Source organism: Anolis carolinensis, chromosome 2, assembly GCF_035594765.1.
Source record: "Anolis carolinensis isolate JA03-04 chromosome 2, rAnoCar3.1.pri, whole genome shotgun sequence".
Taxonomy (NCBI): Eukaryota; Metazoa; Chordata; class Lepidosauria; order Squamata; family Dactyloidae; genus Anolis; species Anolis carolinensis.
In genome coordinates, this window is record NC_085842.1 from 25712297 (window position 1) to 25740282 (window position 27986).

The 27986-nt window shown below is 44.3% G+C and overlaps 2 protein-coding genes across 9 annotated transcripts in view; one reads left to right on the forward strand and one right to left on the reverse strand.

Moving 5' to 3' along the window:
- The window catches only part of bag6 (BAG cochaperone 6), a 34504-nt gene extending 15851 nt beyond the window's left edge, over positions 1–18653 (forward strand). For all 5 annotated transcript variants that reach the window (XM_016991808.2, XM_008105686.3, XM_016991809.2 and 2 more), the window contains 19 exons: positions 2061–2190; positions 3005–3202; positions 3332–3611; positions 4638–4724; positions 5435–5542; positions 5989–6101; positions 6189–6273; positions 7071–7426; positions 9049–9391; positions 9747–9916; positions 10007–10060; positions 10736–10838; positions 10997–11121; positions 13585–13731; positions 14937–14996; positions 16079–16222; positions 16462–16569; positions 18125–18271; positions 18365–18653. In XM_016991808.2, the coding sequence (XP_016847297.1) occupies positions 2061–2190; positions 3005–3202; positions 3332–3611; positions 4638–4724; positions 5435–5542; positions 5989–6101; positions 6189–6273; positions 7071–7426; positions 9049–9391; positions 9747–9916; positions 10007–10060; positions 10736–10838; positions 10997–11121; positions 13585–13731; positions 14937–14996; positions 16079–16222; positions 16462–16569; positions 18125–18271; positions 18365–18463 (2857 nt within the window). In that variant the 3' untranslated portion in view covers positions 18464–18653. The remainder of the gene's footprint in view (positions 1–2060; positions 2191–3004; positions 3203–3331; positions 3612–4637; positions 4725–5434; positions 5543–5988; positions 6102–6188; positions 6274–7070; positions 7427–9048; positions 9392–9746; positions 9917–10006; positions 10061–10735; positions 10839–10996; positions 11122–13584; positions 13732–14936; positions 14997–16078; positions 16223–16461; positions 16570–18124; positions 18272–18364) is intronic.
- A 3004-nt stretch (positions 18654–21657) lies between these two features.
- The window catches only part of prrc2a (proline rich coiled-coil 2A), a 45439-nt gene continuing 39110 nt past the window's right edge, over positions 21658–27986 (reverse strand). For 3 of the 4 annotated variants that reach the window (XM_062973575.1, XM_062973576.1, XM_062973577.1), the window contains exons 26-32: positions 27895–27986; positions 27536–27794; positions 25777–25878; positions 25355–25570; positions 25174–25262; positions 24356–24449; positions 21658–22407 (exon numbers count right to left, since the gene is read on the reverse strand). In XM_062973575.1, the coding sequence (XP_062829645.1) occupies positions 22273–22407; positions 24356–24449; positions 25174–25262; positions 25355–25570; positions 25777–25878; positions 27536–27794; positions 27895–27986 (987 nt within the window). In that variant the 3' untranslated portion in view covers positions 21658–22272. The remainder of the gene's footprint in view (positions 22408–24355; positions 24450–25173; positions 25263–25354; positions 25571–25776; positions 25879–27535; positions 27795–27894) is intronic. The other variant, XM_062973578.1, reaches the window with a different exon arrangement.

Genomic DNA, 27986 nt, shown 5'->3' on the forward strand with positions numbered 1-27986 from the left:
TGGGGCAGATTATACGGGAGAAGACAATCCTGCAGGTAACCTGGACATTTAAAATTAAATATCTTCCCCAACTCCCCACCCATAACCTCATCCTCCATCAAATGTCTGCAAAAAGGCCAGCAGGGATAAGGCCCTCCTGGTCTGTCTTGGGAGGGAGTTCCATAGTTTGGGAGAAACCACCGAAAAGATTTTTTTTTAATTTTGTGTCAAAAGCATTGTACAACAAATACATTTCAAATAATGGAAATAAAAAAAGAAAAGAAATCACAAGCAACTAAATAGTTTTGGACCAAAAGCGGGCAACAGCAACCGCATTGTCTGTAGCTTTAAACATCTCCTCCTCCGTACAGGAGGCAGGGCATTGTGGGCAAGCATACATATGCTGAGTTGTTTGTTCAGCTCCACAGTCACACAAGGTGGAGGATTCCTCCAGGTAGTGCCACCTTGCCAAGTTGTCTTTTGATCTGCCCACTCCACTTCTGAGTCTGTTCAGGGACTTCCAAGTTTCCCATTCTTGGTTTGCCCCGGGAGGAAGACCCTCATGAGGGGCCATCCAGTTGGAATTGCCTGGTTTAGCTGCCCAGAGGGACACCCTTGCTGTTGCTGGAGGAACGTCAAGAGGAGTGGTGGTTCTCATGAAGCCCTTCCTTGATTTGAGTCTGGTGGGAGGAGGCTGATAGTCATGCAGTGGATGGCTTTCACAATGTTCGACCTTATTTCTCTCGCAGTTAGCAGTAACTTCCTGTCGCAAGTCAGGAGGGGCAATGCCAGCTAACTTGTAGAGTTTATCAACAGGTGTAGGTTTAAGGCATCCTGTGATTATTCTGCATGTTTCATTCAGTGCTATGTCCACCTGCTTCGCATGGACAAACTTGTGCCAGACAGGTCAGGCTTATTCAGCAGTTGAGAAAGACAAGGCCAGGGCTGATGTTCTTATTACTTGTGGGTCTGCACCCCATGCACTGCCAGCAAGTTTCTGCAGGATGTTGTTGCGTGCAGCTACTTTGTGCTTGGTGTTCGTGCAGTGTTTCCTATATGTTAGTGTTCGATCTAAGGTGACACCAAGGTATTTAGGATGGAAACAGTGTTCGAGCTCTTGGCCTTCCCAAGTAACTTTCAGTTTCCTGTTGGCTTTACGTAGGTGGAAAGCACACACTTGTGTCTTGGCAGGGTTAGGCTTCAGGTGGTTCTCTTTGTAGTAGCTGGAGAGATCTTTCAAGGCATTGGTGAGTTGCTTTTCAACTGTTTCAAAATCTTTTGCTTGTGTTGTAAGGCCAAGGTCATCAGCATATATAAAGCTCTTTGTGAGTGGTGGTTGTGGCTGATCGTTCGTGAAGATATTAAATAAGGTTGGTGCAAGAACGCTGCCTTGGGGTAAACCATTCTTTTGCCTCCTCCATCTGCTTTTCTGGCCCTGAAACTCCACATAGAAGCTGCGGTTTTCTAAGAGGGTCTGGACAGTTTTTGTAAAGTCAAAGTCCTGGGTGATATGGTAGACTTTATGCAGCATTTTTCTATGTTGCACCGTGTCATAGGCTGCCGTAAGGTCCACAAAGACTGTTCCCGTAATGCAGCCTTTCTCATAGCCTTCCTCGATATGTTCAGTCAGATGAAGAATTTGACCTGTACAGTTTTTCCCTGGTCTGAAACCTGCTTATTGTGCAATAAGCTTGGGTTCGATAACAGGTCCTAGTCGATTTAATAGATAATTTCCCTAGAGCTTGAATAGGTGGTGGGACAGAGAGAAGGCAATCCCCAGTTGATTGTAGATATCTGTCAAGTTTGCAGACAGAAATACGGCCGTTCAGATAATCTGGACTGGAACCAAGGAAGATATTTGGCCAACTTTCCTTTGGTTGTGTGGTCTGGGACCAAAATTGTTTATTGTTGTTTTACATTGGTACTCCCATTTGTCAGGGTAGGTGTGGGTTTCTGAGAATTGCATTTCAAAGCAGTGTTTCTATGTCTTTAACAGAAAGCGGAGAAACCAGAAGGGAGATAGAAAATATGTATCGGGTCCTTGGCACCTCTTCATATTTCTCTTTTGTCTTCTCCCATAGCCACCCTTCACCAAGCGAGTATGTGGAAGTACTAGGGGAGCTCCGAGGCGTGGAGAACCGGCTTCAGCCCTTCCTGCAGAGATATGAGGAGATCCTGGGGACTGCAGGCTCTGCCGACTATAACAACAATGTAAGGGGAGGTGGAATTGGATTGTGCTTGCTGATGGAAAAATGTCTTGTTTTTCCCACTCTTGGATCTAGTTTGGCATTCCCTTCCACAATGATTACAGTGATCAGGCCATTTTGTTTGTTACCTGTGAGTTTGTTTGCAAAGAAGTTGGGGAACCTGCTCTGCTAGGCCATGCTGTGAGTGAATCCCACCACAGGCATGTTAGAAATCATAAATAAATAAATTCATAATATTGGCTGTCCAGTTTAAAGCAGAAAACCTGGGATCAGATCCTAGGATATAGGGCCTGTCTGGAAGGGCCCGTAGATGTGCATCCTGGTGTAGCTGTTGGATTGGAAGTGATTGGTGGGTTGTCAATAACTAGGTTCTCTCCATCTGCCTAAAAACTTCCCCGTTTGAGCAGCATTAGTTGTGGGATTCACTCCAGAATGTGCCCAACCAACTATTGGTTTTGATGGGGTTGAAGGCATCTTGCTAGTGGTCTTTTTTGTGTGTCAGGAGCGACTTGAGAAACTGCAAGTTGCTTCTGGTGTGAGATAATTGGCCGTCTGTAAGGACGTTGCCCAGGGGACACCGGGATGTTTGATGTTTTACCCTCCTTGTGGGAGGCTTCTCTCATGTCCCCACATGAGGAGCTGGAGCTGACAAACGGGAGATCACCGTTCTCTCCGGGTTTGAACCACCGACCTTTCAGTCAGCAGTCCTGCCAGCACAAGGGTTTAACCCATTGCGCCATCAGGGGCTTCTATCTTGCTAGGTAATATCCATCTGTGTCAGTTTATTCCATTTCTCTTCCTGCCTTTCCTTCTGCCAGACCGAAGGCCGTGAAGAGGACCAGCGAATTATCAACCTAGTGGGGGAGTCACTGCGCCTGCTGGGTAACACCTTTGTGACGCTCTCTGACCTGCGCTGCAATCTCTCCTGCAATGCCCCCCGCCACCTCCATGTGGTGCGGCCCATGTCCCATTACACAGCCCCTATGGTGCTGCAGCAGGCTGCCATCCCTATCCAGGTATGTGGCAGAAACCTGATTCAGGCACTGGCTGTAGGTCCCCAGCCTGCAGTGTTTTGATTCAGGGAGGGAGAATAGTAGAGGAGTCCTTCCATGTCTCACCTGCTCTACGACTTCCTCTCAATGCAGATTAATGTTGGCACGACAGTTACCATGACAGGCAATGGCTCTCGAGGTGCTCAGACCAGCTCAGAAGGGTCCACGGCATCCCAGACCTCTCCTCCTGCTCAGCCGGGCACTTCCACTCCTCCAGATGCTGGCCGTCCAACTGAGGGGTCCCCCCCTGCAGCCTCTTCCCCGGGGGCCGCCCCTACTCAGACACAGGGCTCCCAGACAGGCCACCCCCGGGTGATCCGTATCTCGCACCAGACAGTGGAACCCGTGGTTATGATGCATATGAATATACAAGGTAAGGAGCCTTTATGCATTCTGCTTGGGATCGCGCACAAAATACGGGACTTCAGAACAGGGGTGATGTGGCAGGAACTTTTCTTTTGAGAAATGCTGGCAACCATGCTGGGGAAATGGGGTAGTGATAGAAGAAAATGCTTTGAGGTTTAGGAGGATATTATAAGTCGAAGGAGGCTTGATGAGGGTTCCTTCTCAATGTGGTGTAGGAATTTCAGGTTCTAATTTCACCTCAGCATAACCTGCAAAGAAGAGCACAACGTTCTCTTCAGATCCTGCATCATTTGTGAAATGTGTGGATATGAATACTGAGCTGTGGTATGGGTTTATTGTTGTAAAGACTGAAATCGTTTCAGATGAAAGCATGGGCCGGGCTGTGGCGCAGGCTGTTGAGCAACCAGCTGCAGCCAGCTGCAGCCAGCTGCAACAAATCACTATGACCAAGAGGTCATGAGTTTGAGGCCAGCTCGGAGCCCCACGTTTGTCTTGTCTTTGTTCTGTGTTAATTGAATGTTTGCCTTATATGTGTAATGTGATCCGCCCTGAGTCCCCTTTGGGGTGAGAAGGGTGGAATATAAATACTGTAAATAAATAAATAAATAAATAAATAAATGCATGAATGTCTTTGAGTGCTTCAAGTGTATCAGTGCTTAGCATTTAGTTGGGATGAGAACTTGCTGGGTCTGGGAGGGACTCTCTCCAGCATCCTTGATGCCATAGGCAGTTAGACAACTTTCTGAGACTCAGTGTGTTGCTTGAAGCCTGCCTTTGTTTTTTCTCTTTGCTCCAGTGCTTGCTTTTTGGCTATAGGATTGTCTTGGGTTTTATGTGGTTTTGGGGATGGTAGACACTGCTATATGCTAGGCTTGACAGTTGGTTTCTCTTGCTCAGAATTTGCTAGTATTTCTCCATGCCAGTGGGTGGTCTTTCTGGGTCACACCTGAAGGGTTTGGAGATTTAAACTGTGATATTCTGCATGCAGAACCTTGCCTCTGAGTTGTTGCTGTCTTTCCCCCCACTTCCTTAGATTCTAGCTCCCCGATGGGAGGGAGCGGAACTGGTGGAGCACCACCAGCAGGAACTCCTGGGCCAATTGGGCATACTCCAGGAATGGGTAAGGAATGAGCAAAGTATGTTGGTGTTCTGGATAGACTACTAGGCTGTGGGAGTAGAAGGGATGGGCAAATCTGATTTTGCATTGGATTGCATATCTACCCTATATATTCATGTATAAGTGTAGACATTTTAGTCAGATATGTATTTTGGTTTGACTTATCCACAGGTGAGTGTGAGTACTGTACCTTAACCTTTACAAAAAAAAAAGAACATTGTCTCTGAGTAGAGTGGCAAAAGGTGAAAGCTTAGAACATTCCAGAAGATCCTAAAAGTACTGCTCTCCTCCCCACTCTCTGCTGTGGTTTGCTGCTTTTGGCCTCTGTGTTTGCTTGGTTAGGCAAATGGCAGTGGCAGCCAGGGATGACTGTCCCTCTGAGACAGCACATGTCATCCCCTCTCTGTGGAATGACCCTTGACTTATCAAACAATTGTATCAAAATCCATAATTTTGGCACCCATACTTACTCCCAGTTTATACATGGGTATATACATCATCTTGGTATGCATTTTAGAAAGATACACATATTTTGCACATCTTTTCAAAAACCTCAAACACTTTCTGCACACTTTTTCAATTGCATTCTTTTTGTATGTGACCTTTTCTATTGGATAAAGCATCTTTCTGTACATTTCAAAAATGTATGTGTGTGTTCACACCATGGTTGTTGGCTGTTTGGTGATGGCTCTCTTGGTCTTACTTTCTTGAAGGTGGTGCTCCTCATATGCCCCTCCCCAGCCTCCCTCCAGAGTTCATGCAGGCTGTGGCCCATCAGATAACACAGCAAGCCATGGCAGCTGCCGCCTCAGCTGCTGCAGGTAAATTTTCCAGTTTACTTTTGGCACCCAGATTTTAAGTACTGTATTTCTTTGCATGATAGTTGCACCTTTTATCACTTCTTTATGATTAAAAAAGGAGGGTTGCAACTATTATGCAAAGAAAAAGAAAATCTGCCATTGATTTTCCGGTTTCTGTTTTTTAAAATAAAATAAGCTGCCTTACCTCCGAGACAGAAGGCAGTGGAGGAGAATGATCCAGCTTCAAATGACCATCTTGTTTGTTTGTTTTAAAACTGCCTTCCCTTTGGAGAAGGAAAGAAGGAAGGGGGAATCAGCCCCAATCAGCAGCCCTGTGACTATTACACAAGGACCACAAAAATTCCAATTTTGCCACCCCAAAAAATGGGGGTGTAACTATTATGCGTTGGCGACTTATTATGAGATGAAATGTGCTATTTTGGACTTCTGCTCTGCCCGTTTCTTAGGTCAGCAAGTCCCAAGCTTCCAGTCAGCACCAACACGTGTCATGATTGCCAGACCCTCAGCGCCTTCTGTGCGGCCCACTCACCCAGGGTCACCCCAGGCACCCGGACAAGGGGTAAGAAGGAGGGCAGCTGGATGAAAATTGAGCTATTTTCCTAGTTGGGGGTCTTCTTTCTTCTGAACCTGTCTTTTCCCCTTCCAGCCTCCCAGCCTGGGTGGAAATGCTTCATTGGCCCAGATGATCAGTGGCCTAGTGGGACAACTCCTCATGCAGCCGGTCATTGTGGGTAGGTTGTAAAACCCAGAGAAGGAAGAGTCACAAAATGTGAAGTTGAGATGGTGCTGGGGAACACTTGGGTCATCTCTAAGCCAGAACTCAGAATCATTGTGCTGGAAAGGAATGCAAAAGCCATCTAGTCCCAACTCCTGCCATGTAGGAGCGCAAAAGAAAAGTCCTGAGAAATGCATGTCTGTTTAAAGAGTTCCAAAGGAGCAGAGTCCAGCATGTTGCAATGTCAAGCAGCTCTGTACTGTCAAGCACTTTGTTTTTTGCCATTTAAATTCATTAGTTCACATTCTAGTTTCTGGAAGAACAGAAAGCAAGTTTATTCCTCCTATGCCAGTGCTATTCAAGGTCCATAGGGTTAAACCGAGGGTGTATACTCTCAAATTCAAGTGCTAAGGAATAAAGTGGGGGATTTCTGGGAATTTACCACATCTGAATGTGGTTTAATACTTGGGGCTTTTCCACACAGCTGAATAAAATCCCACATTTTCTGTTTCGAATTGGAATTTATGGCAGTGTGGACTCAAATAACCCAGTTCAAAGCAGATATTGTGGGATTTTCTGCCTTGATATTCTGGGTTATATGACAGTGTGGAAGGGCCCTTGGATAGTTGGAAGGAACCACTGAAAAAGCAAAGGGTTGTTGTAGCTCTAGACTCAAAAGAAAAGTGAGCTACCTGAGATTCCTTGTGTTTGCCAATCTGAATTGGGACAATTTGAAGTGATGAGTCACAGAGTGGGCGTAGTCTCTTTCCCCTGATTCTAGACCCTGTAGTCATTTCCATATTTCCTTTCCAGCTCAGGGCAGTGGGACAACCGCATCAGCCCCTTCTTCCGTCAACACCCAAGCTACCTTTAGTACCAGCAACTCTGCCTCTCCTCCAACTGCCTCAGCCAGCGCCGGTACAACAAATACTGCCACCACTGCAGCTGGGGGCAGCTCTGCCGGTGCCCCAGGAGGGCCCATCCCGTCCAGCCAGCCTCCTACAGCAGGCGCCGAACTTCAGTTATCTCAGTTATCCCAGCTGCTGGGGAATTTCTTCGGTGCCACAGGATCCACCATGGCTGGGATGGCCGGCGTTGGCTCTCCAACCATTACTGTGGCCATGCCAGGGGTGCCTGCTTTCCTGCAAGGCATGACAGATTTCCTTCAGGTGAGTACCTAAAATATCCTTCCATAGCATCTTACCTGGGCAGTTTGCCACAGGGATGTTTGGGGCTTTCTCTGCATGAGCATATCTGAATTTACATTTAATGTTGGAATTTAAACACATCCTGCACCAGTATTGACGTTAGAAAATTTCCCAATAAAATTTAAAATAAGAATTAGAGGAAGAGTTTAAAAAAAGAGGGAAATAAAAATTAGAGACTGGGATTTAAAGATAATAAACTTAAAAACAATCAAAGATCTATTAGCAGGAAGGGCGATAGCCTTGTATGAGTGTATACAATTGAACAAATGAAATAATAAAAGGTACAATTAGTGACGTTATAAATTATTACTAGAAGAAGAAAAATGAGTCATTTTAGAGAATTATGGGAACAAGACTTAGGAAAAACTCTGTTCAAGAAATGAAAAGAATATTGAAAATGCGTATCTTAAAAGATAAGTAAATAAGAATTAAGTAAAACTAGTATAAAATAATTTGTAGGTGATACTTAACCCCAGTTAGACTAAATCAAATAGACAAGAAATATTCTAATCAGTGCTGGAGAGGCTGTCAGGCAGTAGGCTCATATATTCGTATGTGGTGGTCCTGCAAATTTATTAAAAAAATTCTGAGAAATAATTTTTAATGAAATAAGGGCAATAATAAAAATTGAGTTTAAAATGTACCAGAAACAGCATTGTTATCAATATGCGATAAGAGGATACATACCCAAGAAGGAAAAGAATTGGCCTGTAGTTTACTAACAGCGGCAAGATTTATAGTTGCAAAGAATTGGAAAGATAAAAGGGAAATTCATTTAGAACAATGGTATAGTGAAACACATAAGCGTAATGTTTAAAGACGGGAAAATTGAAAACTAGATGGGTAGCAGGTTATTGTTAAGGTTCATTGTTATTTTAGATTCGAGTTTGCAAAATGCTAATATGTTTAATGATGGTATGTATAAGTTGTATTAAGAGGTTAAATATTCTTTCAAAATACCATGTATTTTCCTGTCATAGATACTGGTTCTTTATTGTTGCATAATTGGAAAAATTAATGGTATATTCTAATATTAAAAAATTAATTTAAAAAAATACATCCTTCTCAAGGTGTACGCAAATGAGTTAGTTGACAGAGAAAAGCCCTTTGCTCATTAGTCTCTGTCTGCCAGTCTTACTCTTTTCTCCTCCAGTCACCTTTCTTGTTAGATTGATTCTCCTCCGGGCGACACCCTTTTTCTAAGCACAACAATCTATGGTCCTTTATTTGTTCTTCTGTGAATATGGAGAGACAAGATGTCTGCTATGAGTTAGATAGTTAGATCCTGTTAACTTCCCTATGTAGTTATGTAGTTCTTTGAATAAAGTGTTCTATAATTTTTTTAAAAGCTTTTCTCTGCCCCTTTATTGCTGACGAGCAATCACTCTTCTGCTGAACTGCTGCTACAGTTGTTGCGGCTTTACGTTTTTACATGCATTTACATGCTTTTCCTTTTTTGCAAAATTTACCCCCCACAAATAAACCCAAGTGCACATTCTTGGCAAGAACCCTCTTGAAATCCTATTTAGCCTTTTCCACCTCCCACTAGTCCAGTTCCTGACTTCCTCCTTTTCTCTCTCCAGGCCACACAGATGGGAGCAGCGCCTCCACACCCTCCTGAACAGAGTCCCCCTCCTCCTCCTCCCCAACCAGAGGCCACTCCACCCCCACCGCCTCCCCCTTCTGCTCCCCAGAGTGGGACAGAGGCCCCCTCTGGCAGTGTGGGAGGCAGTGGGGTTCGCGGAGGGGCCTCCTCAGCCGATGCCCCGCCTCCTGAGTTTTTCACCAGCGTCGTCCAAGGGGTGCTGTCGTCCATGATGGGTTCACTCAGTGCCCAGCAGTGCAGCACTGAGAGCATTGCTGACTTCATCCAGCGCCTGAGCGGAACCAGTAACATCTTTGAACCGGGCACAGAAGGGGCCTTGGGTAAGGAACACACTAGTGTCTTGTAATGGGCTGCCTGCTAAGTTTCAGAATGCATTTTTTCTCAGTTGGATAATTCAGATGCCTCCTACTCCTAAGTCTGTGATCCTTTTCTTTTCTTGTGACTGAGATGTGCCATAGTTGGATTGGTGCTTGGAAATGTTTCTTTTTGGCCTTCACGGATTCAGAATTTAGCTTTGGAGTCTTTTAACCATGCTTGCCATGAAACAGAATTTAAAATACACTTCCTTGTGATACTTTTATTAGATGAACCAAAAGGTACGAAATGCAGAGTGTTTCAAAATGATGGAAAAGATTGGGAGGGTTCATGTTTTTATTTCTGTGCCCATCTTTCCAGGCTTCTTTGGAGACCTGCTTTCCCTGATCTGTCAGAACTTCTCCATGGTTGACATGGTGATGCTGCTACATGGGCAGTTCCAGCCCCTGAAGCGGATCCAGCCCCAGCTCAATCGGTTCTTCCGGGAGGAGTATCTGCATGGTCAAGAGCCCACAGATCGGAACATCCAGGTGGGAGGACCCTCTCTTTCCCCCTAAGCTTCCCTGCTTCCACTCCTCTTGCAGTTGATTACAGGTGCTTTTCTTTTTTGTCTCTTCCAGATGGCCACTTACAATTTGATCAATGGCTTGGAGGACTACATCCGCGAGAGCTTTGTAAGTTTCACTCTCAACTCATCCTCCTTTATTTGTGCAACAACCCTGTTCTGAGTTGGGAGAATCAAGGCCAAACTCACTTCTGCTTGCACTTTAAACCAGATTAGACTGGCCTAAAAGTGAGAAACAGAGAAATCTGAATGCTTAAATTCTCCAGCTGAAAATCTTGGAGTCAGAAACCTGTAGAATTATGCAAAATTAAGGGGGAATCCTGGCTGTTTCTTCCCTTAACATGGGGATGAACAAGCAGATATGTGAGATATTAGAATCGCTGCGTATTTGGCCACTTGAACAACCTTAATGGGTAGTGACTTCATTCTATTTCTATATATACATATACATACATGTATGTGTGTACACACACACACAACATGAGATTCTCAGGAAGCTGGGTTTTACAGCCAGTACTTGCATTTTGTGACGATATTGTGTTTATGAAGCATCTTGGTATATGGAGTCCTGGTGATGCATAGAATGGTCACATTACTGGTTTTGCAGCTGATGTGCGCTCCAGGTAGTCTGCTCGCTGCAATTCAAGAGGAGTACTCCTTTCAGTTTGAAATCTTGTAGAAATCTTAAGAAACAAATGGTTCAGAAATAGTTCACAAAATTAAAAACTACTCAAGACAGATAAAATGTGATTCATTATTCCTTTCCCTCCCAATGTCTCTAAAGGCCTCTGTCCGCGTTCGTGATGGTGTTGACATCACCCGCACCAATCTGGAATTCTTGCAGGAGCAGTTCAACCGCATCGCTACACACATCCTCCGCTGCACTGGTAAGACAACTATAGAGTTAAGAGCAGAGCTTAGTAGAGTGGCCAGGGATCCAAGGAGCAATATTGAGTCATATTTTCGAGCTGTGCCTCAGGGGTCTTTCGATAAAGCTGTCCCCTTCCTCAGATTCTCTTCCTTGTCTTCTTCCCTTCCTTTTCAGATAACACCTTTGGGTATCGGCTGTTGGAGCTGTGCAACCAGGGCCTGTTTGAGTGTTTGGCTTTGAACCTCTACTGCTTGCGGGGGGAGCAGGGTGCCCTAACAGCCGTCATCAACGACCGCATTGTAAGTGATGATGCTTTCCGTTCCCTGCAGTCCACAAGCAGCTTGCTTTGTTTGGGGTTGACATCTTTGGAAGAGAAAGATGTGTTCATTTGTATGTGGGGAGCTGCAGGCACTTGGACTAGCTCCAAAGGCTGTTGAGAAGAAGAAGTTCCTGAGCTTTGATGCCTTTGGAGAGCAACCAAAATGTTCAAAGGTCTAGAAGTCAAAGCCCTGCATAAGTTTCTCTAAGAGAAAAGAAGGCCATATTTGAACATTGCCATGTTCAAATATTTAAAAGGATGTTACATTGAGGAGGGGGGTGAGCTTGTTTTCTGCTGATCTAGAAACATATTGAACTACAAAATAGGTACTACCTGAACTACAGAAGAGGTTCCCCCTGAACATTGGTAAAGAGCTGTTTGATGATGAAACATTCTGGAGCCTCCTCTTGAGGCTTTTAATCAGAGGCTGGGTGACCCTCTGTAGGGGGTGCTTTGATTGTGTATTCCTGTTTTCATCATAGGAAAGTACATTGTGTTTGTATGTATTAGGCTTATGCATGAATTTGTTTCCAAAAAACGGTCTTCAGCTGGTTCGGATGCTCATAATGCCATGGGCTCCACCGCCATTTTTCCCCCAGCTGCAACAGGATAGTAGCTACTAAAAAACAGCTGCTTTCAGTTTCTTTTGGCTACACGTGGAGTACGGGGAGGGAGACAGCCGTAAGAAGTGAAAGGATCCTAGAGTGGGTGCTATCTTAAGCCCTTGACATAAATCCAGGTTTCTTGGATTTATGATACCTAAAATGACGGGAAGGGGAGCCTGGAAAGTCCCCCCCCCCCCCCATTGCCGCCAGTGGACCGGATTGAAAACAAATCTTTCGGCTTCTCAGGTCAAAAACGAAGTTCTGTCTTCCCGTATTTGGGAGGCTCCTGAAAAATGGATCAGGGCCCCCACCAAAATCCAGGACACCAAATGGTGGTTTACACAAAATGCACAAACCCTAGTGTGTATGGTTATTTGAGCCTTCATGACACCTGACGACTCACAACCCTGTTAGTTTCATAGGGCTTTCTTAGGCCAGGAATACTCTGAATGTTTTTTATTGCTTTTTTATTGCTTCCAAACTCAGGACTAAGGCTCAAGGCTTTCACAGTGCCAAACTTCTTGGCAGGCAATGTATCATCTTAAAACTGATCTTTGGAGATTTATTATCAGGGTTACAATTTGATTCTTTCCTTTCTGATCCCACTTCTACATCTATGCAGCAGTGAAACAAATGACTTAACATTGTTCTCTATTAGTGTGACTGAGAAAGTAGTTTTAAATGCACAAAACAATCAGCCCCAAAAGTGTTTTTAGGTTTGTTCCTCTCTTCTTTCCTCTTGTGAGTTAAGTGAGGCATGACTGAGAACAATTTGCGTGGCGTCTGGTCTTCATTTCCTATCCTTTACTTGATTAACTCTGGTTCTCAGAGCTTAATGCATATTTTGAAGTTATAAAAATCCCGGAAATAACCTCAGTGAAGCCATCAATTTCAGTAGACCTGCCAACAGTTCTCAAGGATGGCAACATGAGGAAAGTCCTTGTTTTGGGCGATTTGATAGTTCATAGAGTGGGAGATAGCACTGCTTTTGAGTATAATAGACTCTCAGTTAACTGGCACCCGTGAGGATTGGTGAATGTTAGATAAATGTAGTTTCTGATTGCTTGTGAGGTACTATTAAAAATAGGCCTAGCTAATACTATGTCTCATATCATATCGTATCATAAACTTTGTATTGACTTGCTGTTGATACTGATTAAAAACAAATTAAGACAAAATCATGAAACACAGTTTTACTGTATTATAAAAACAGCTTTGCGAATGTAGAAGCATTTTTAGTTAAATGGCAGGTAATAAACTTTTCAGCTTACTGAACTCCACTGACATTTTTAAATAATAATAATAATAATAATAATAATAATAATAATAATAATAATAATATAATTTTTACCTGGCTCTCCTCGAAGCAGGGCACAACATAGTTAAAACACATCATCATAAAACATGTACAATACCTATATTAAAATGTATTTCTATTGAAATACACAGAACAAAGATTAAAATATAGTAAACACAGGACATGAGTTTTTAACTTTAAATAACAAACACACACATAAACACTTGAAAATCTTGCAGAATGGATATGGTGTTCACTGGGAAGGCTGTGTCAGGATCATCAAGATCTGTTTTTATTTCAAGTATTATTCCTTTGAGGGGAGGGGTTGCCAGTTGCTTGAGAGTTCTGGTTTACTGAGAGCCTACTGCATTTTGAAATGGAACACCTAGCTGATGAGGGAAGTGAATTTTGGGAAGATGGCTTTCGGCTTTTTTGGGCAAAAACCAGTTAGAATTGCCTGAGAGTCCCGTTCTTCTTGGTGACCCTAATGGCTCTTGTTCCTTCTCTTTTTCTTTCTTTGCTTCTCCCCTCCTGGCATCAGAGGCGGATGTCGGCAGACATGAACCCCTCCTTGGTGAGCTGGCTCACCACCATGATGAGCATGCGTCTGCAGGTCATTCTGGAGCACATGCCAGTCACGGAAGAGCAGGTCCTCCAGTACGTCCGCAGGGTGGGCGATCCCCCGCAGGTGAGGCTTCTGCTATCTGATAAGCATGATCCCAGGGCTGCAATTGCACTTCAGGAATATAGTGACTGGCAGGGATAGCCTATGACGCTCCCCATGGCAGAATGGGTCTAGGACAGAGAGGGGTCAAACATGTGGCTCTCCAAATGTTTGGGCCTCTACATCCCAAAAAACCTAGCCAGCTTGTCCAGTGGCCAAGAACTATGAGATCTAAAGTCCAAAATACAAGGAGGGGAACAAGTTTGACACCACCGGACTAGGAAGTTATAGCTCACATGTCCCATTGCATGTTCTCCATTCAACAGTCTACCTCTGCAATAAGACCAGCATGGCTAACCAGAAGGGCATTGCATCAGTCGTATGTCTGGGATATTGTGCGCATACGATCTAAAACAGCAGTTCCCAAACTCTGGTCTTCTGAGTGTCTTGGAGTTCAGCTCTCAGAATCTCTGACCCAACGCTAAAGTGGTTGAGACTCCTAGGAGTCAAAAATCCAAAATATCTAGAGGAGCAGAGTTTGGGAATCACTGTTCTAAAACAGGCATGGGCAAACTTTGGCCCTCGAGGTGTTTTGGACTTCAGCTCCTGGAATTGAACTGCAAACATCTGGAGGGCCGAAGTTTGCTCATGCCTGCTATAAAAGGTGCACATATGATCATGCTTTGGACATTGTGCACATGTAGTCTCAAACAAGAGATTGGAACTCAAAGCAATGGCCAATTTAAACCACCAAATGTCCAAGAAAGACTGTAGTTGAGGAATTACAATAATTATATGTAACAAATAAAATTAGATTAATGTACAAGTAATAGAATTGACAATGCTGTATTTTATAATGCTGTGTATGTAAGGGGAAGGTTCGGAGGCTATAGATCTGAGGGTAGAAGATGTGATTAGACTAAAAAAAGTTTCTAAAAAAGAGAGATTGGAGGTCGGTAGGGGGCTTCTCAATTACTCAAACTCTGAATGTGAGATGTTGGCTCATTTTGGTTAAATTTTGGTCAGCTGCCTTTTTTCAGAGCCAGAGGAAGTTGCTTCAGGTACTGTACCTGGCTCTGGGGTGGTACGACTATTGGTAGTTAGATGTAGACAGGCCAAGAGTGGAGTGTGGTTTGGAAGAGGAAATTACCATAATTATTTGGGGTGGGGGTGCTGGAAGTTCAGTACAGAATGTGATGCATCCCTATCTCCCACTTCTGTTATCTTAGCCTGCTCCGGAAGAGCCTATGGATCTTCAGACTGTGGAACAGGCTCCAGAAACTTTGCAGGTATGGAGTGAGAGAAAGACCTGGCAAGACCTGTCAGCAGATGTTCACCAGCAGTCTCTATATATCCGCCTAAGTTACAGGGTCCAAAGAAGGCTTAGAGGAGATATGGTGTTTAAATATTTGAAAGGATGTCACACTGGGGAAGGGGAAGCTTGTTCTCTGCTGCTCTGGAGACTAGGACACAATGGAGCAGTGGATTCAAACTGCAGGAAAAAAGATTTTACCCTAAACATGAGAAGGAACTCCCTGATGTTAAGAGTTGTTTGCCAGTGGAATAGGCCACTGCCTCAGAATGTGGCGGAGTCTCCTTCACTAGAGGTTTTCAAGTAGAGACTGAATTGCCATCTGTCAGGTGTGATTTGATAGTATTTTCCTGCCTGGCATAGTGAAGTTGGGTGGCCTTTGTGTCATTTAGTGTCATTTGGTGACAAGACTGCGCAAAGATTGTACTGTGCTAACAAAAGCATATTCATAATCAAGTTGCTGCCTTTCACTGCCTCTGGTTTGCCTAGGCGAGTGTTCTGCTTTTGTGGGGCGTTGGGCCCAGTCTTTCCTATCCCTCAGGGAAGGCTTTGGCTCTTTGAGGTATACCATATTACCTCAAGTCTAATCTTTACCTTTTTTGGGATTAACTACATCATTAAAATCGAGATGTGCATTAGATTCAATGGTGTATTAGAATTTTGCACCTAAATCCCTCTGTGCTGTTGGGCAAGAGATTCATGCTGGGGATGGAAGAGGGAGAGGCAGTGGTGGCCATGAAAAGGCTGGTGGGAAGCTGGTGGCAATAGCAAAAAGGCTGATGGGAAGGCCAGACGGAGGGGTGCAGCTTCCCACCAGTCTTTTCAGAGCAGCAGTTGGCTTTCTGACACAGGGGTGCCGCTTTCAACCAACATTTTCATGGCCACCACCGCCTCGCATTACATTCAACAGTAGATCCTTTTCCTGTAACACACATCTTCAACTGAGGTGCGCATTACATTTAATAGTACATTATACTAGAGGGAGTACTGGTATTTTTTGTTTGCCAAGTGGAGGCCTCTCTGGTGATGCACCCTCTCTCTTCTCTGTCCCCGTCATAGCGTGACAGCGTGGCTTCCCCAGCCCCGGCCACGACGGCGGAGGAGGCCATGCCCCAGCAGCGTGGGGAGCCAGAGCACGAGGAGCCCCAACAGGCAGAGCCCCCCGCCCCAGAGGCAGAGCCCTGGGCTGCTGCTGTGCCCCCCGTGAGTGCCTTGGGATGGGCAGTGGGTAGAGAAATGGTGGTCATGGGAGAGAGAACAGCTTGGGCCTGTGGGGCAGGCATGGGAAAACTTTGGTCCTCTAGGTGTTTTGGAATTCAACTCCCACAATTCCTAACAGCCGGAATTATGGGAGTTGAAGTCTTGCTGTGGGGCATGTGTGCACCGTGTGGTCTTGCTAACGGGTCTCCGCATGCCTTTGTTCATCCCTTCTCCGCTGCAAGGAGTGGGTGCCCATCATCCGGGAGGACATCCAGACCCAGCGCAAGCTCAAGCAGCAGCCTCCTCTCAGTGACGCCTACCTGAGCGGCATGCCGGCCAAGCGGCGCAAGGTGAGAACCTTCCTCCTCCCCTGCTTTTTGCGTGCAATTGTTGTGGTTCGACTTGGGAAGCACGGTTGCCTTCCTTCTCTTCCCGTGGAGTGTTTACATTGTCTGAAAACACCATTTGTAGCCCCGATAAGTAACTTTTTCAAGCTCTGCCTCTAGGATAGTGCTAGACAAAGAAGCTGTTGAACAGAACCTAATTGGGATCACCAGGGGTGATGAATTCTAGGAGATACTGTTCCACTTTGTCTGGTGGGGCAACTCCCCCCCCCCCCCCCCAGATGTGCCCTTGGGTATATTTGTCAAACTCAAGGACTGCAGGCTGATCTGGACCTCCATGTCATTTTATGTGGCCTTCCAGATTCTGGACTCTAACTCCCATCTTCCTCGTCATTACATATCACGACTAGAGCTGATGAGAGTTGTGATACAGGAACATCTGGAAGGTTGCAGTTTTCTCTATTTAATCAAGAGAGTTTGAATGTAGATACAAGGCTTGTGGATAAGATGTCTGACGTTAATACGTTTTTTAACCTTTGTCCAGCCTCAGAGCCACAAGTGCTGGTTATCCAAATTGGGTAAAAAGCTAGAGAGCACCAACCATCTGTAATAATATATATAGTTTCCCTCTGCATCCATGGATCCTCCTATCCATGGATTCAACAGCCTTTTGAAGACAGCCATAAGGTTGATGTGGCATTCGTTGAAAATGAGTTTCATACCTGCCTTAGGAAATAAAATAAATGTAAAAGGCAAAGATATGTGGTGCTTCTGAGAAGCAAACAAGGATCAGCTTGGTCAGTCTTTAAGAATGTCAGCAGTACTATGAAGCCAATATTTACAGTACAGATTGAGTATCCCTTAATTTGTTTTGATTTTGGAATATTTGGATATACACTGTACATCAGAGATGGGACTCAAACTGCTTTGTTTTCCAATCCAGAGGGGACAGCAGTGTTTGAATAACAACAATAGAAAATGTGTTCATTTCATGTATACCTTATACATATAGCCTGAAAATAGAATCATAGAATCGGAAGAAGCTACAAAGGGATTCATTCTATGGCCATTTTTTACACTAGGTATTTTAATAATTTTTTTCACGAAACAAAGCCTATTTACATTGAACTATGCACTCATGTGGGATACTTTTGGAATTTCAGTTAAGAGATACTCGGCTTGTAGTGGAGGATCACCTGCTGTGTGAGAAAGAGACAAAATTATGTTAGTTTCAAAGAATTCTGTACCCCTTATGAAATTTTACCTCAGACCCCAAATTTCCAGCATTGTGCAGTGAGGCATTAAAAATATTCATATCCAGACCTTTTCTTCTGCCCTTTTCACTCCTGTGGTAACATTGCCTTTCTTCTTTGGATGTCAACTATTACAGGTGAATGTGAATACTTCAGAGTCCTGGCCCAGTCTTAGGCAGTGGGAGCTCACTCACTGGTGGAGAATCAGTTTCATTTTTGGGGGATGATGTGTGGGCTCATGGAGCTTGTGAGATCCAAAGTCCCATGGATCATGGATAGACCATCAGCTCTCTGGCTTTGCTTTCTAGACGATGCAGGGGGATGGGCCCCAGCTGCTTCTGTCTGAGGCAGTGAACAAAGCGGCCAAAGCGGCTGGAGTGAAGCCCCTGACCAGCACGGAGAGTCTGAGCCGAGACTTGGCCGAACCAGCCCTACAGGAAGGCTACCGACAGCAGGTGAGGGCATGGTCCCCCTTTATCTCTCGTTTTTCACTCCACAATTACCCCTCTTCCGGTGCTTAAAACCACCTGCTTCTTTTCTTTTCTCAGCTGAAATCTGATCTGCAGAAGCGACTACAAGCCGATCCCAGTTTCACTCCCCAGCGGTTCCCCAATGCCCAGCAGGTCTTTGTGGCTGAGGACCCGTGACGGCTGCTGCCCTATACGGCTTCTGGGGCTTGCCTCCCAACCCCTTTGATCACCATCATACAGGCAGCCACTCCCTTCTCAGGCCAAATATTTAAGTTCCTTCCCACGTATTCCCCTCTCCCCAGTCGCTGGACCCTCTCTGGGTTCAAGTTGCTGCTGAAATCAATAAATAAACGCCACTTGACCAGGATTTCTGTTGGGTGATTTTTGTTGAGCCAGGAATTTCAAAAATGCTTGTTTGAGGTGTTGTCAAAGGCTTTCAAGGCCGGAATCACTGGATTGTGAGTTTTCTGGGCTGGATGGCCATATTCCAGAAACATGCTTTCCTGACATTTCTCCCACATCTATGGCAGGCATCCTCAGGCTGATGGATGCCTGCCATAGATGTGGGTGAAATGTCAGGAGGAAATGCTTCTGGAACATGGTCATCCAGCCCAGAAAACTCACAGCAACCCAATGCTTATTGGATTATAGTGCTCCTCCTTGGTGCATTGTACTAGTCATTTGTGGAATTATTTGGTTGTATGGTAGAAGTGAGCTAAGGATTAACCTATATAAAAGTGGAAAATATATACCTATGTATGCCTGTCTGTTCCACGAAGGCTCCTGCGTGGCTTCATGGATTTGCACCAAATTTGGTACACATAACCTTCATGATCCAACTTTGGGAATATTGGTAGGGTTTCAACTTTTAAACAGGCTGGATGGCTATCTGTTGGGGTTCTTTGATTGTGCTTTCCCTGCATGGCAGGCGGTTGAACTAGATGGCCTATGTAGTTTTCCCCAACACTATTATTTCATGATTCAAGTAAAAAACCCACCCCTTTCATGGCTAGGGCCCCAAAAACAAAAGATGCATGCAGTGCTCAGAAGTAACCAGAAGATGGCATCATAGAGCTAAAAAAACTGTTTCAGAGAGATGACAAATGGAAGAGTAGAACATCAACAGGGAGTCCCTCTCAGAAGGTCAGGTGGAGAAGGGAGGAAAGGAATCCTTAAAGTAACAAAGGGTTGAATGCCTCCACCTTCGTAACTCAACAGATGGCAGTACTGGTATGCAGTTCAGATGGCAGTACTGGTATGCAGCTTGTTTAGTAGACTCCTCTACAGTTCCATTTGGCGGGAAGCCTTAGCATTGAACGGTTGTGTTGTTAAAGTGCGAAGTATGGAACCCTGCATCTTGCTTAAACCGCGTTGACCAACCATCTGAGCAAGGTTCCATACTTCGCACTTTAACAACACAACCATTCAATGCTAAGGCTTCCCACCAAATTGAACTAGTGTCTACTGAACAAGCCAGTACCTGCTATCTGCTGAGAAGTTACGAAGGTGAAGGCATTATTTTTCATTCAACCCTCGTAATAATTCAGTTCTTGGGATATTCCAGGCATGGGCAAACTTTGCCCTCCAGGTGTTTTGGACTTCCAACTCCCCCAATTCCTAACAGTTGCTGATGAGTAATGAAATTTTTTGCTGTAATGATACTGTTCTAGATCAGGGTTAGAGAAGAATAGCAAAGTTACTTTACTATTTGTCTAGGTAGTGGCAGGCTAGTCTTGACAAAAATGTATAGTTTTACCAAATTATAGCATTTCTCTCTAGAGATGCCATTTATTGGAGAAGGGAGCAACAAGGAGCCTTCTTTGCCTCCAAGGCGGCCTTATTTTGCTTCTTCCACTGTATGATGCTGAAGCACATAAGCCGGTTTACATTCTAAAACATTGCTAGTTGTTGGCATGAGAGGCCTGTCCTATCTTCTCAAAACTTAAAAGCATTTGGAAAGGTGTGCCAAGACACTGCCAAAGTTTCTTTCAAGCATTTTAGACTTTACAAGTACCATTGCTAATTGAGTGATCAGGCGTAACCACAGGAGGGCAACGTATAAATAGAAAAACTACTTCAGGGGAGAGCTATGGGACAACAGCTATGGGACTTCTTTGATATGAAGACCTCATGTTTGAGATTACAGAGAATCTGGTGGCTGGGGGCACAGAATGTTGTACTAGAGATCAGCAATTGTGTCTTATAATACATCCTCATCATCATATGAATCGGCACCATGCTAGTTGGCTGTCAAAGGAGCAGACGTAGTTTCCAAGGTTACTAATAGAAAAAAGTAACTTAGAGCAGGACTTCGAGTCTCCTTTTCGAATAGCGAGGTATAAAGATAATTATTATTAAACTTTCTTGCTTGTGATCCCTTTGGGCCTGATAATTTTGTATGCAATCCCGGGAATAGAAAATCAGACATTTCCTGATAACAAACCAGCATTTCCAAGGCTTGCTAAATAGGCTGATTTTCCTTTCTATGAAGCACAAATGGAGCATCTTCTGCAGAGTCCACTGTAAATACTGCACAACAGATTTGTGTTTAAATGTCTAAAACAGCCACTGGGTGTTGTGTTCCTGCTGTAGCATTTTTGGGACCCCATTTGGCATCAGGACCCACGAAGCAGTGATTTAGGCCCCTTCTACACTGACATATAAAATCCTGATTATCTGCTGGCAGAAAAGAATCATATAATCTAGTTCAAAGTAGATAATCTAGATCGGTGGTTCCCAACCCGTGGGCTGCGGCTTAGCAGTAGGCTGCAAGAGCGAAAATCCAGTCCGCAAACTCGGGGCACACTCGGGTGTCTTCAGTTTTAGGCCTGTTCTTGGGGTCACTTGGGGTGCTGATTCAGAAAATTACATTGGATAGACAACATCAGCTCTAGATTATTAAATATGGTTTTCTGTGTGTGAGTAGATGGCAACTACTGGATAGTGTTGTGGATTTGTATGGAATTGCTGTCCATTTTGTTTTGTTTCATTTGTTTTGTCTCATTTTCATATTTGTTCCCATTTCCAAAAATGGGGCGCCTATACAAATAGAATTTTCATCTCGAATTTTCAATTCGTAACCTTTTTGGTACTAATGTTGGAGAGTGGTCTCTGGTCAAGTGGGCCCTGGTTAAAAAAAGGTTGGGAATCACTGACCTAGATTATCTGATTTGATAATCTGGATTATATGGCAGTGTAGAAGAGGATTTAGAAGCATGTTCATACCTACGGTTAAATTCAATAGAGAAGGAGATGGATCCAGATTGAAAAGCAGACCCGTGGAAACCAACACAACATCCCTAAAAGCCTCTCAATTTTAATAGATCTAGACTTGTATTAAACAGAATACAGTGAACACAGGAAAGCACCCAACAGTTTGACTTTTTATTTTATTGGTTTTTTTAAACAACTTTTTTTGGTTTTTATTTATTAAACAAACCAGCTCGACCACCTGTTTAAAAACTCAACGCTTCCTATTTCAAACTCAGGGGAGCAAATGGACAGGAGAGGAGGCAAGCTCCCAGTCTCACTTCACCCCGGTCCCCATAAATAGAAGAGGGGAGAGGTGAGACCCCCATGTGTTCATATTTATATATATTTACACTCCACATCTCAGAGCTGCTCCCCCCTCAGATCAAAAGGGCAACCTTAGCCCCTTGCCAGGAAAAAAGGGGAAAAAAACAAACAAAACTTGGGTGAAACCAAAGGAAATAAGCAAAGATACATTCAGCTGGGAGCGTCCCAAAATCCTGATCCTTGCCTCCCTCCCGTACACTAAGTGTCTAACACCCCCTAACTGAGGGGGCAAATTCCAGTGTCGCCCTCCTCACAAAACAGAAAAGGAATCAAGGAGACACCCCATATTCAGGATACACCAAGGGGGGGGGGGGAGGAAGAGGAGGACCAAGCCCCCACAAAACAGCCCCCTTCCCAGCATTTTCGGGGAGGGGGACAGAATGAAAAAGGAAAGGACTCTGCATCCTGGACTAGTGGTGGCTAGAGAGACTGGGGTCTTGTTTGTCGCTGTGGGAGCGGGGGTCCGGCTCGAGGCGTCGAGGGGGGCCGCCGTCACGGGGTTGGGGCGCTCGCTCCCAGGCACGCGGGCTCCAGCGCACGTCCGACTGCAAAGCCAAGGAGGGAGAGGGAGGTCACACGAGGGCATCCTGAGTCAGCCCAAAGCATGGAGGGTCTTTCCTATACTACATGTTCATAGTGCTATGCTTCCACTTTGTGCTCCCATCTCAATTGCAGGCAAACTTCGTCCCTCCGGGTGTTTTGGACTTCAACTCCCACAATTCCTAAGAGCCTCAGGCCCCTTCCTTCCCCTCCTCAGCTGCTCAAGAGAAAGGGCCTGAGGCTGTTAGAAATTGTGGGAGTTGAAGTCCAAAACACCTAGAGAGAGGAAGTTTGCCCATGCCTGGTATAAACATACACTTAGGCTTCTCTGCTAGTGCTCTAGCAACTCAAGAAAGGGTAGGCCCTAGGACTGCATGGGATGTAGACATGGAAGTTAACGTAAATGGGCCCTCTTTTACTACAGCATTAGCTGTCATGGAATATTGTTATTACAGTAGAGTCTCACTTATCCAAGGTTCTGGATTATCCAAGGCATTTTTGTAGTCAATGTTTTCAATATATCATGATATTTTGGTGCTAAATTTGTAAATACAGTAATTACAATCTAACATTACTGCGTATTGAACTACGTTTTCTGTCAAATTTGTTGTATAACATGATGTTTTGGTGCTTAATTTGTAAAATCATAACCTAATTTGATGTTTAATAGGCTTTTCCTTAATTCCTCCTTATTATCCAACATTTTCGCTTATCAAAGCTTCTGCCGGGCCGTTTAGCTTGGATAAGTGAGACTCTACTGTATATATTATTGTACAGTATCTCAGTTAACTGGCCTCCATGGGTACCGCCAGATGCAATTTTGATTCCTTGAGAGTTGCTATAGGCCTAATACTATACAGGCAGTCCTCAAATTACAAACAAGATTGGCTCTGCAGATCTGTTCTTATGTGGAATTTGTACATAAGTCGGGACAGGTACATTTTCTAACTAACTCAAGCCTATATATAACATTGGATACCATTGGGAAGGGTTAACACCCCTGTGACATTTGTTTTGCTCTCTATGCTTCCGTTCAAAAGAATTCATCTCACTTTTTGTCCCTGTGAAAATTGGATTTTGAAAAAAAATGGCTTGTTGTTGAAACAAAGATTGGGGACAAAGCTTCAGCGGAGAACCATTTTCCTCACAATAACTCTTTCAGCAGTGATTTTCCCTTCCTGGTTGTAGATTTTTCAATTCCTGTTGTCTCAGCCCCATTCTTAGCTATGAGTCGTTTTTTAGTTGGATGTTAAGTCGGGGACTGCTTGTGTATGTTTGTAGTTTCAGGTTATCTTCTCCGCAGACTTTTGGAATAGGTCAGGCCCATTTTTAAAAACAAAATTCTATTTTAAAGGCCTGCCTCAAAAAAAAGGTTCAGATTACAGCTGAAGGAACAACAGAATTGGTCTCTGGGAAGGGAGTATAATCTTAAATGTTTAGATATACCCACAGCATCCATAGGATGTCAGGTTAGTGTCAGAGCTACTTTTCATTACATTTAATGAATAATAATAATAATAATAATAATAATAATAATAATAATAATAATAATAATGATAATTTGATTTTTATATCCCACCACCATTTCCCCGAAGGGACTTGGGGCAGCTTACATGGGGACCAAGCCCAGCATAAAAGATTACAAGCTAAAACACAATTATAAACATAATAACACATAAACAATCTAATTAAAATAATTAAAAGCAGAAGAATAAAAACATCATAAAAATACATCAACCAAAATACATCAACCCAGACTTCGTGCTCAGTGCCCCCTGCCTATATTCCACACATTTGAAAAAGAGGACTGCAGTACCCACACTCTGGTATAATCACCTATGACAGCACCAACCATGATTTGCCACAACATGGCTAGTACCTCTACTTCAAAATTTGATACATTTTTCCTTTTTTAAAAAGCTAGTGCTATTCATCCAACAAGCAGCCACTAACCTGCTGGTAGACCTCAAAGCGCTGGGCGCGGAAGATACTACCGTAGCCGGACGCAGGAGATTTCAACCTGGCATTGAAGCCTCCAGAGAAAGGCCTGTGAATAAGAAGAGCGGGGTTTCAACAAAGAGGGAGAAACCCACATTTAACTTCCATCTAGCCATTTCTTTTTTTTATTTTACTTTTATTGGTCATTATTTATTTATTTGTGTGTGTTTGTTTGTTTAACAGTTTATAACAGTTATGGTACACAACAGAACAACAGATCATAGTAGATATGATCAAGTAACAATTTTGATATATACATGCATATCTACATTAGTCAATCAACTTATTTCTTACATTACATGCATATTAATATCAGTAACTTAAATCACACGATGTATTAGACCATACACGCATCTAAACCCCCTCCTACACAAAATAAAACCACTTCCCCACACTTGTGCATCCCTCACCATGACTTCTGACGCTGAAGCACTATGAAGCCTTTAAGCCAATTTATCTGTCCTTGTTCATAGTAATCCTAAATTCCTAATGGAGCTTCTCTATATCACTGACTGTCCATTCAGATTTTTCCAAAAAATCCTCATTACTTTTGTTCCTCCTATTATTGGTTAGTTTGGCTATTAGCATATATCCCCTTATTCTTTCCCTCCAATCCTTTTTAGTTAAACTTTTTTTCCTTTTTCCAGTCTTGGGCTATGGTTAATCTTGCCGTGGCAAAGCTACAATAGGTATATTTCGTGGTCCTTTTATTTTCTCTATGTAAACCTAATAGACACAATCCTAGCCATTTCTTTTTCACCCAGATTACTCACCTGCCTCCAGAAGGGGGTCTGGCCCCCGCAGCCCCCAGGCCATTTAGTTTCCTGTAGTCTTGGAGTGGCTTCATTTCCAGGGTATGGAGCTGCGGAACAGAATGACCATCAGAACCAGACAGAAGAAGGGGAGGAAGCCCTCATTCAACCCAAGTTCCCACACTCAAACCGGCTTCCTCACCTCGCTACGGCCCACTCCACCGTGAGGGAACGCTCGCACAGCTGGAGACATAAGGCGCCCCGGCATTTGTCCCGGTGGCCTCAAGGCCTGGGTGGCCATGGGCACCAGGGGCATGGGGGGCGGTGGTGGAGCAGTGGCTGCGGGTGGGCCTTGCTGCAAAGAGCCAAAGTTCACCACGGGTGGGAGTTGGGGCGGCTCTACCACTGGCAAAAGTACCTGGGGTGGAAGAGAAACGGAGAATGAGCGAAGAGCGGAGGAAAGGAAGGCAAATGGGAGCCCAGTTTTGGCTCTAGGCCAAAAAAACCTCTGGGTGTTTTGGACTTCAACTCTCACAATTTCAAATAGCCATGTGGGAGTTGAAGTCCAAAACATCCGGAGGGCCAAAGTTTGCCCATGCCTGGCCTAGGCAACGCTTTGCTCACCTGCTGGGCTGGGCCTGTGGCGGTCAGGAAATTGCTCTGGCTTCCTTGCCCAAGGGTAGCGGGATAGAACTCCGATGGGGAGGCCAGGTCCTGGCGCATCTGCTGAAAAAGCAGACCGTGAATCTCAAATAACAGGGAGATGAAGCTGGACCCTTATGTTCATAGGAGGGTGACTAGCCTGATCAAAGGTCTGGAAGCCTTTTAAGATGCTCCTTTGTGGAGCATCTTAAAAGACTAGGACTGTTTATAGCTTGGGGAAAAGGCTGAGAGGGGACATAGCAGCCATGTTTCATTTTTTTGAAAGGATGTCACATTGAGGATGGAGCCAGCTTGTTTCCTGCTATTCTTGACTAGGACACAGAGCAATGTATTCAACTTGCAGGAAAAGACATTTCACCTGTTGAGTATCTCTTAATCAAAATACTTGGAATCTGAATTGTTCGGGATTTCATTTTTTTCATTTTTTTGAAAGGATGTCACATTGAGGATGGAGCCAGCTTGTTTCCTGCTATTCTTGACTAGGACACAGAGCAATGTATTCAACTTGCAGGAAAAGACATTTCACCTGTTGAATATCTCTTAATCAAAATACTTGGAATCTGAATTGTTCGGGATTTCGGATTTGTGAAAACCGGGATTTGCATATATGTACATAATCTTGGAGAGGGGACCAAAGTCTGAACACAACATTGAGTTATATTTCAAGTATCTCATAACACATAGCCTGAAGGTAATTATATGCAATATTTTAATAGTTTTGGGCAAGGAACCCATTTTGTGTGCTCTGACCCATGAGAAAGCAAAGGCATAACTGTTTCAGCCACCCATGTGGTCAGTTTTGAGAAATTCCAGATAAGGGATGCTCACCCTATATATATTTTTGGTCTCAGGACATGTCCACTAGAAAAACAAGCTGATACTGTGAAAGTTATACAGTGTATTGTGTTCTCTGTTATATCCAGGGACTCAGAAATGAAATAATACCACTATCTAATGCTAAAACTATGAAGATAAATGACTCTCAGTACGCTCTTAGTTGCTAAGCACTTAGGGAGAAATACAGGCCCATTATTAATTTTAATCATACAGAAAATCCACCTATCTAAAGCTAAAAGGTGCAAGGCTTGTACTGCTATTTTACGTAATATGACAATTTGAGCTTTATGTTGTGAATCAAGGTCTACATTTGAGACCACTGATGAAAGAGTTCTATCCTGTCTGCAAAACACACCTCTTTAAGTCTCCTTGATATATACAATGACTATCTAAGCCTATGAACACTTTGTTTTCCATTTTTCCTTGTAATACATCCCTTTTGAACTTCAAGGTACCTCACCAAACCATTTAGAGAAGATGTGTCAAACTTGTAGCCTCCCAAGATGTTTGGCCCTCCAACTCCCAGAAAGCCCTAGCCAGATTGTCCAATGGCCAGGAATTCTGGGAGCTGAAATCCAAAACACCTGAAGGGCCACAAGTTTGACACCACTGATTTAGCGATTTTCGAGATTACTTCCTGTTTGATTTTGTAACTGTAAAGGAAAAAACCTGTAAACTGTGTGGAACCTCCTCTATTGCTCCCATTTCACTGGTGAGGAAACACATTTGCCTTTCGGCGTCAGACAGGAATGCATTCCTTCCTAGCAGGGCTGGGAGAGGCAAATCCATATCACAATTCTGGATCTCTCCACTTTCCAAGCACAACTAAAGGCTACCAAGCTCTTCCCTCCTCCCCACGAACGCTGCCCTGGTGACCCAGTACCTGAAGCATGGCTTGCTCCGGAGGCAGCTGGCTGCCGCAGAAGGCCGAGCTGTAGATGAAGGAAGGTGGGGGAGCCTGGTACAGCAACCCAGTGGCCGGTAGCTTGGGGAGTTCGGCTGCTTGCAGGGCCGAGATCTCCACGTATTGCCCCTTAAGCGCCACCCCCGAGAGCAAGGCCGAGCTGGAGAGAACAGCTCCCGCTGCCCCCTGAGCGGGAGAGGTTGGACCCGGGCTGGGCTGGAGGTACAGGTGCTGGGATCTAAAAGAGGAAGAAGCCAATTGGAGCTGGTGGAGGAAGTCCACAGGACAGTCCAATGGGCAACATTGAAAACACTCATCTTGTCCCTCTCCTTCCTCACCTGTAAGTGTGCAAGGAGGGAGTGCTCGGACGGTGGTAACTGCTGGCCCCACTCGATCCGTGAAGCTGCGACTCCAGCTGAGAGGTGGGGAC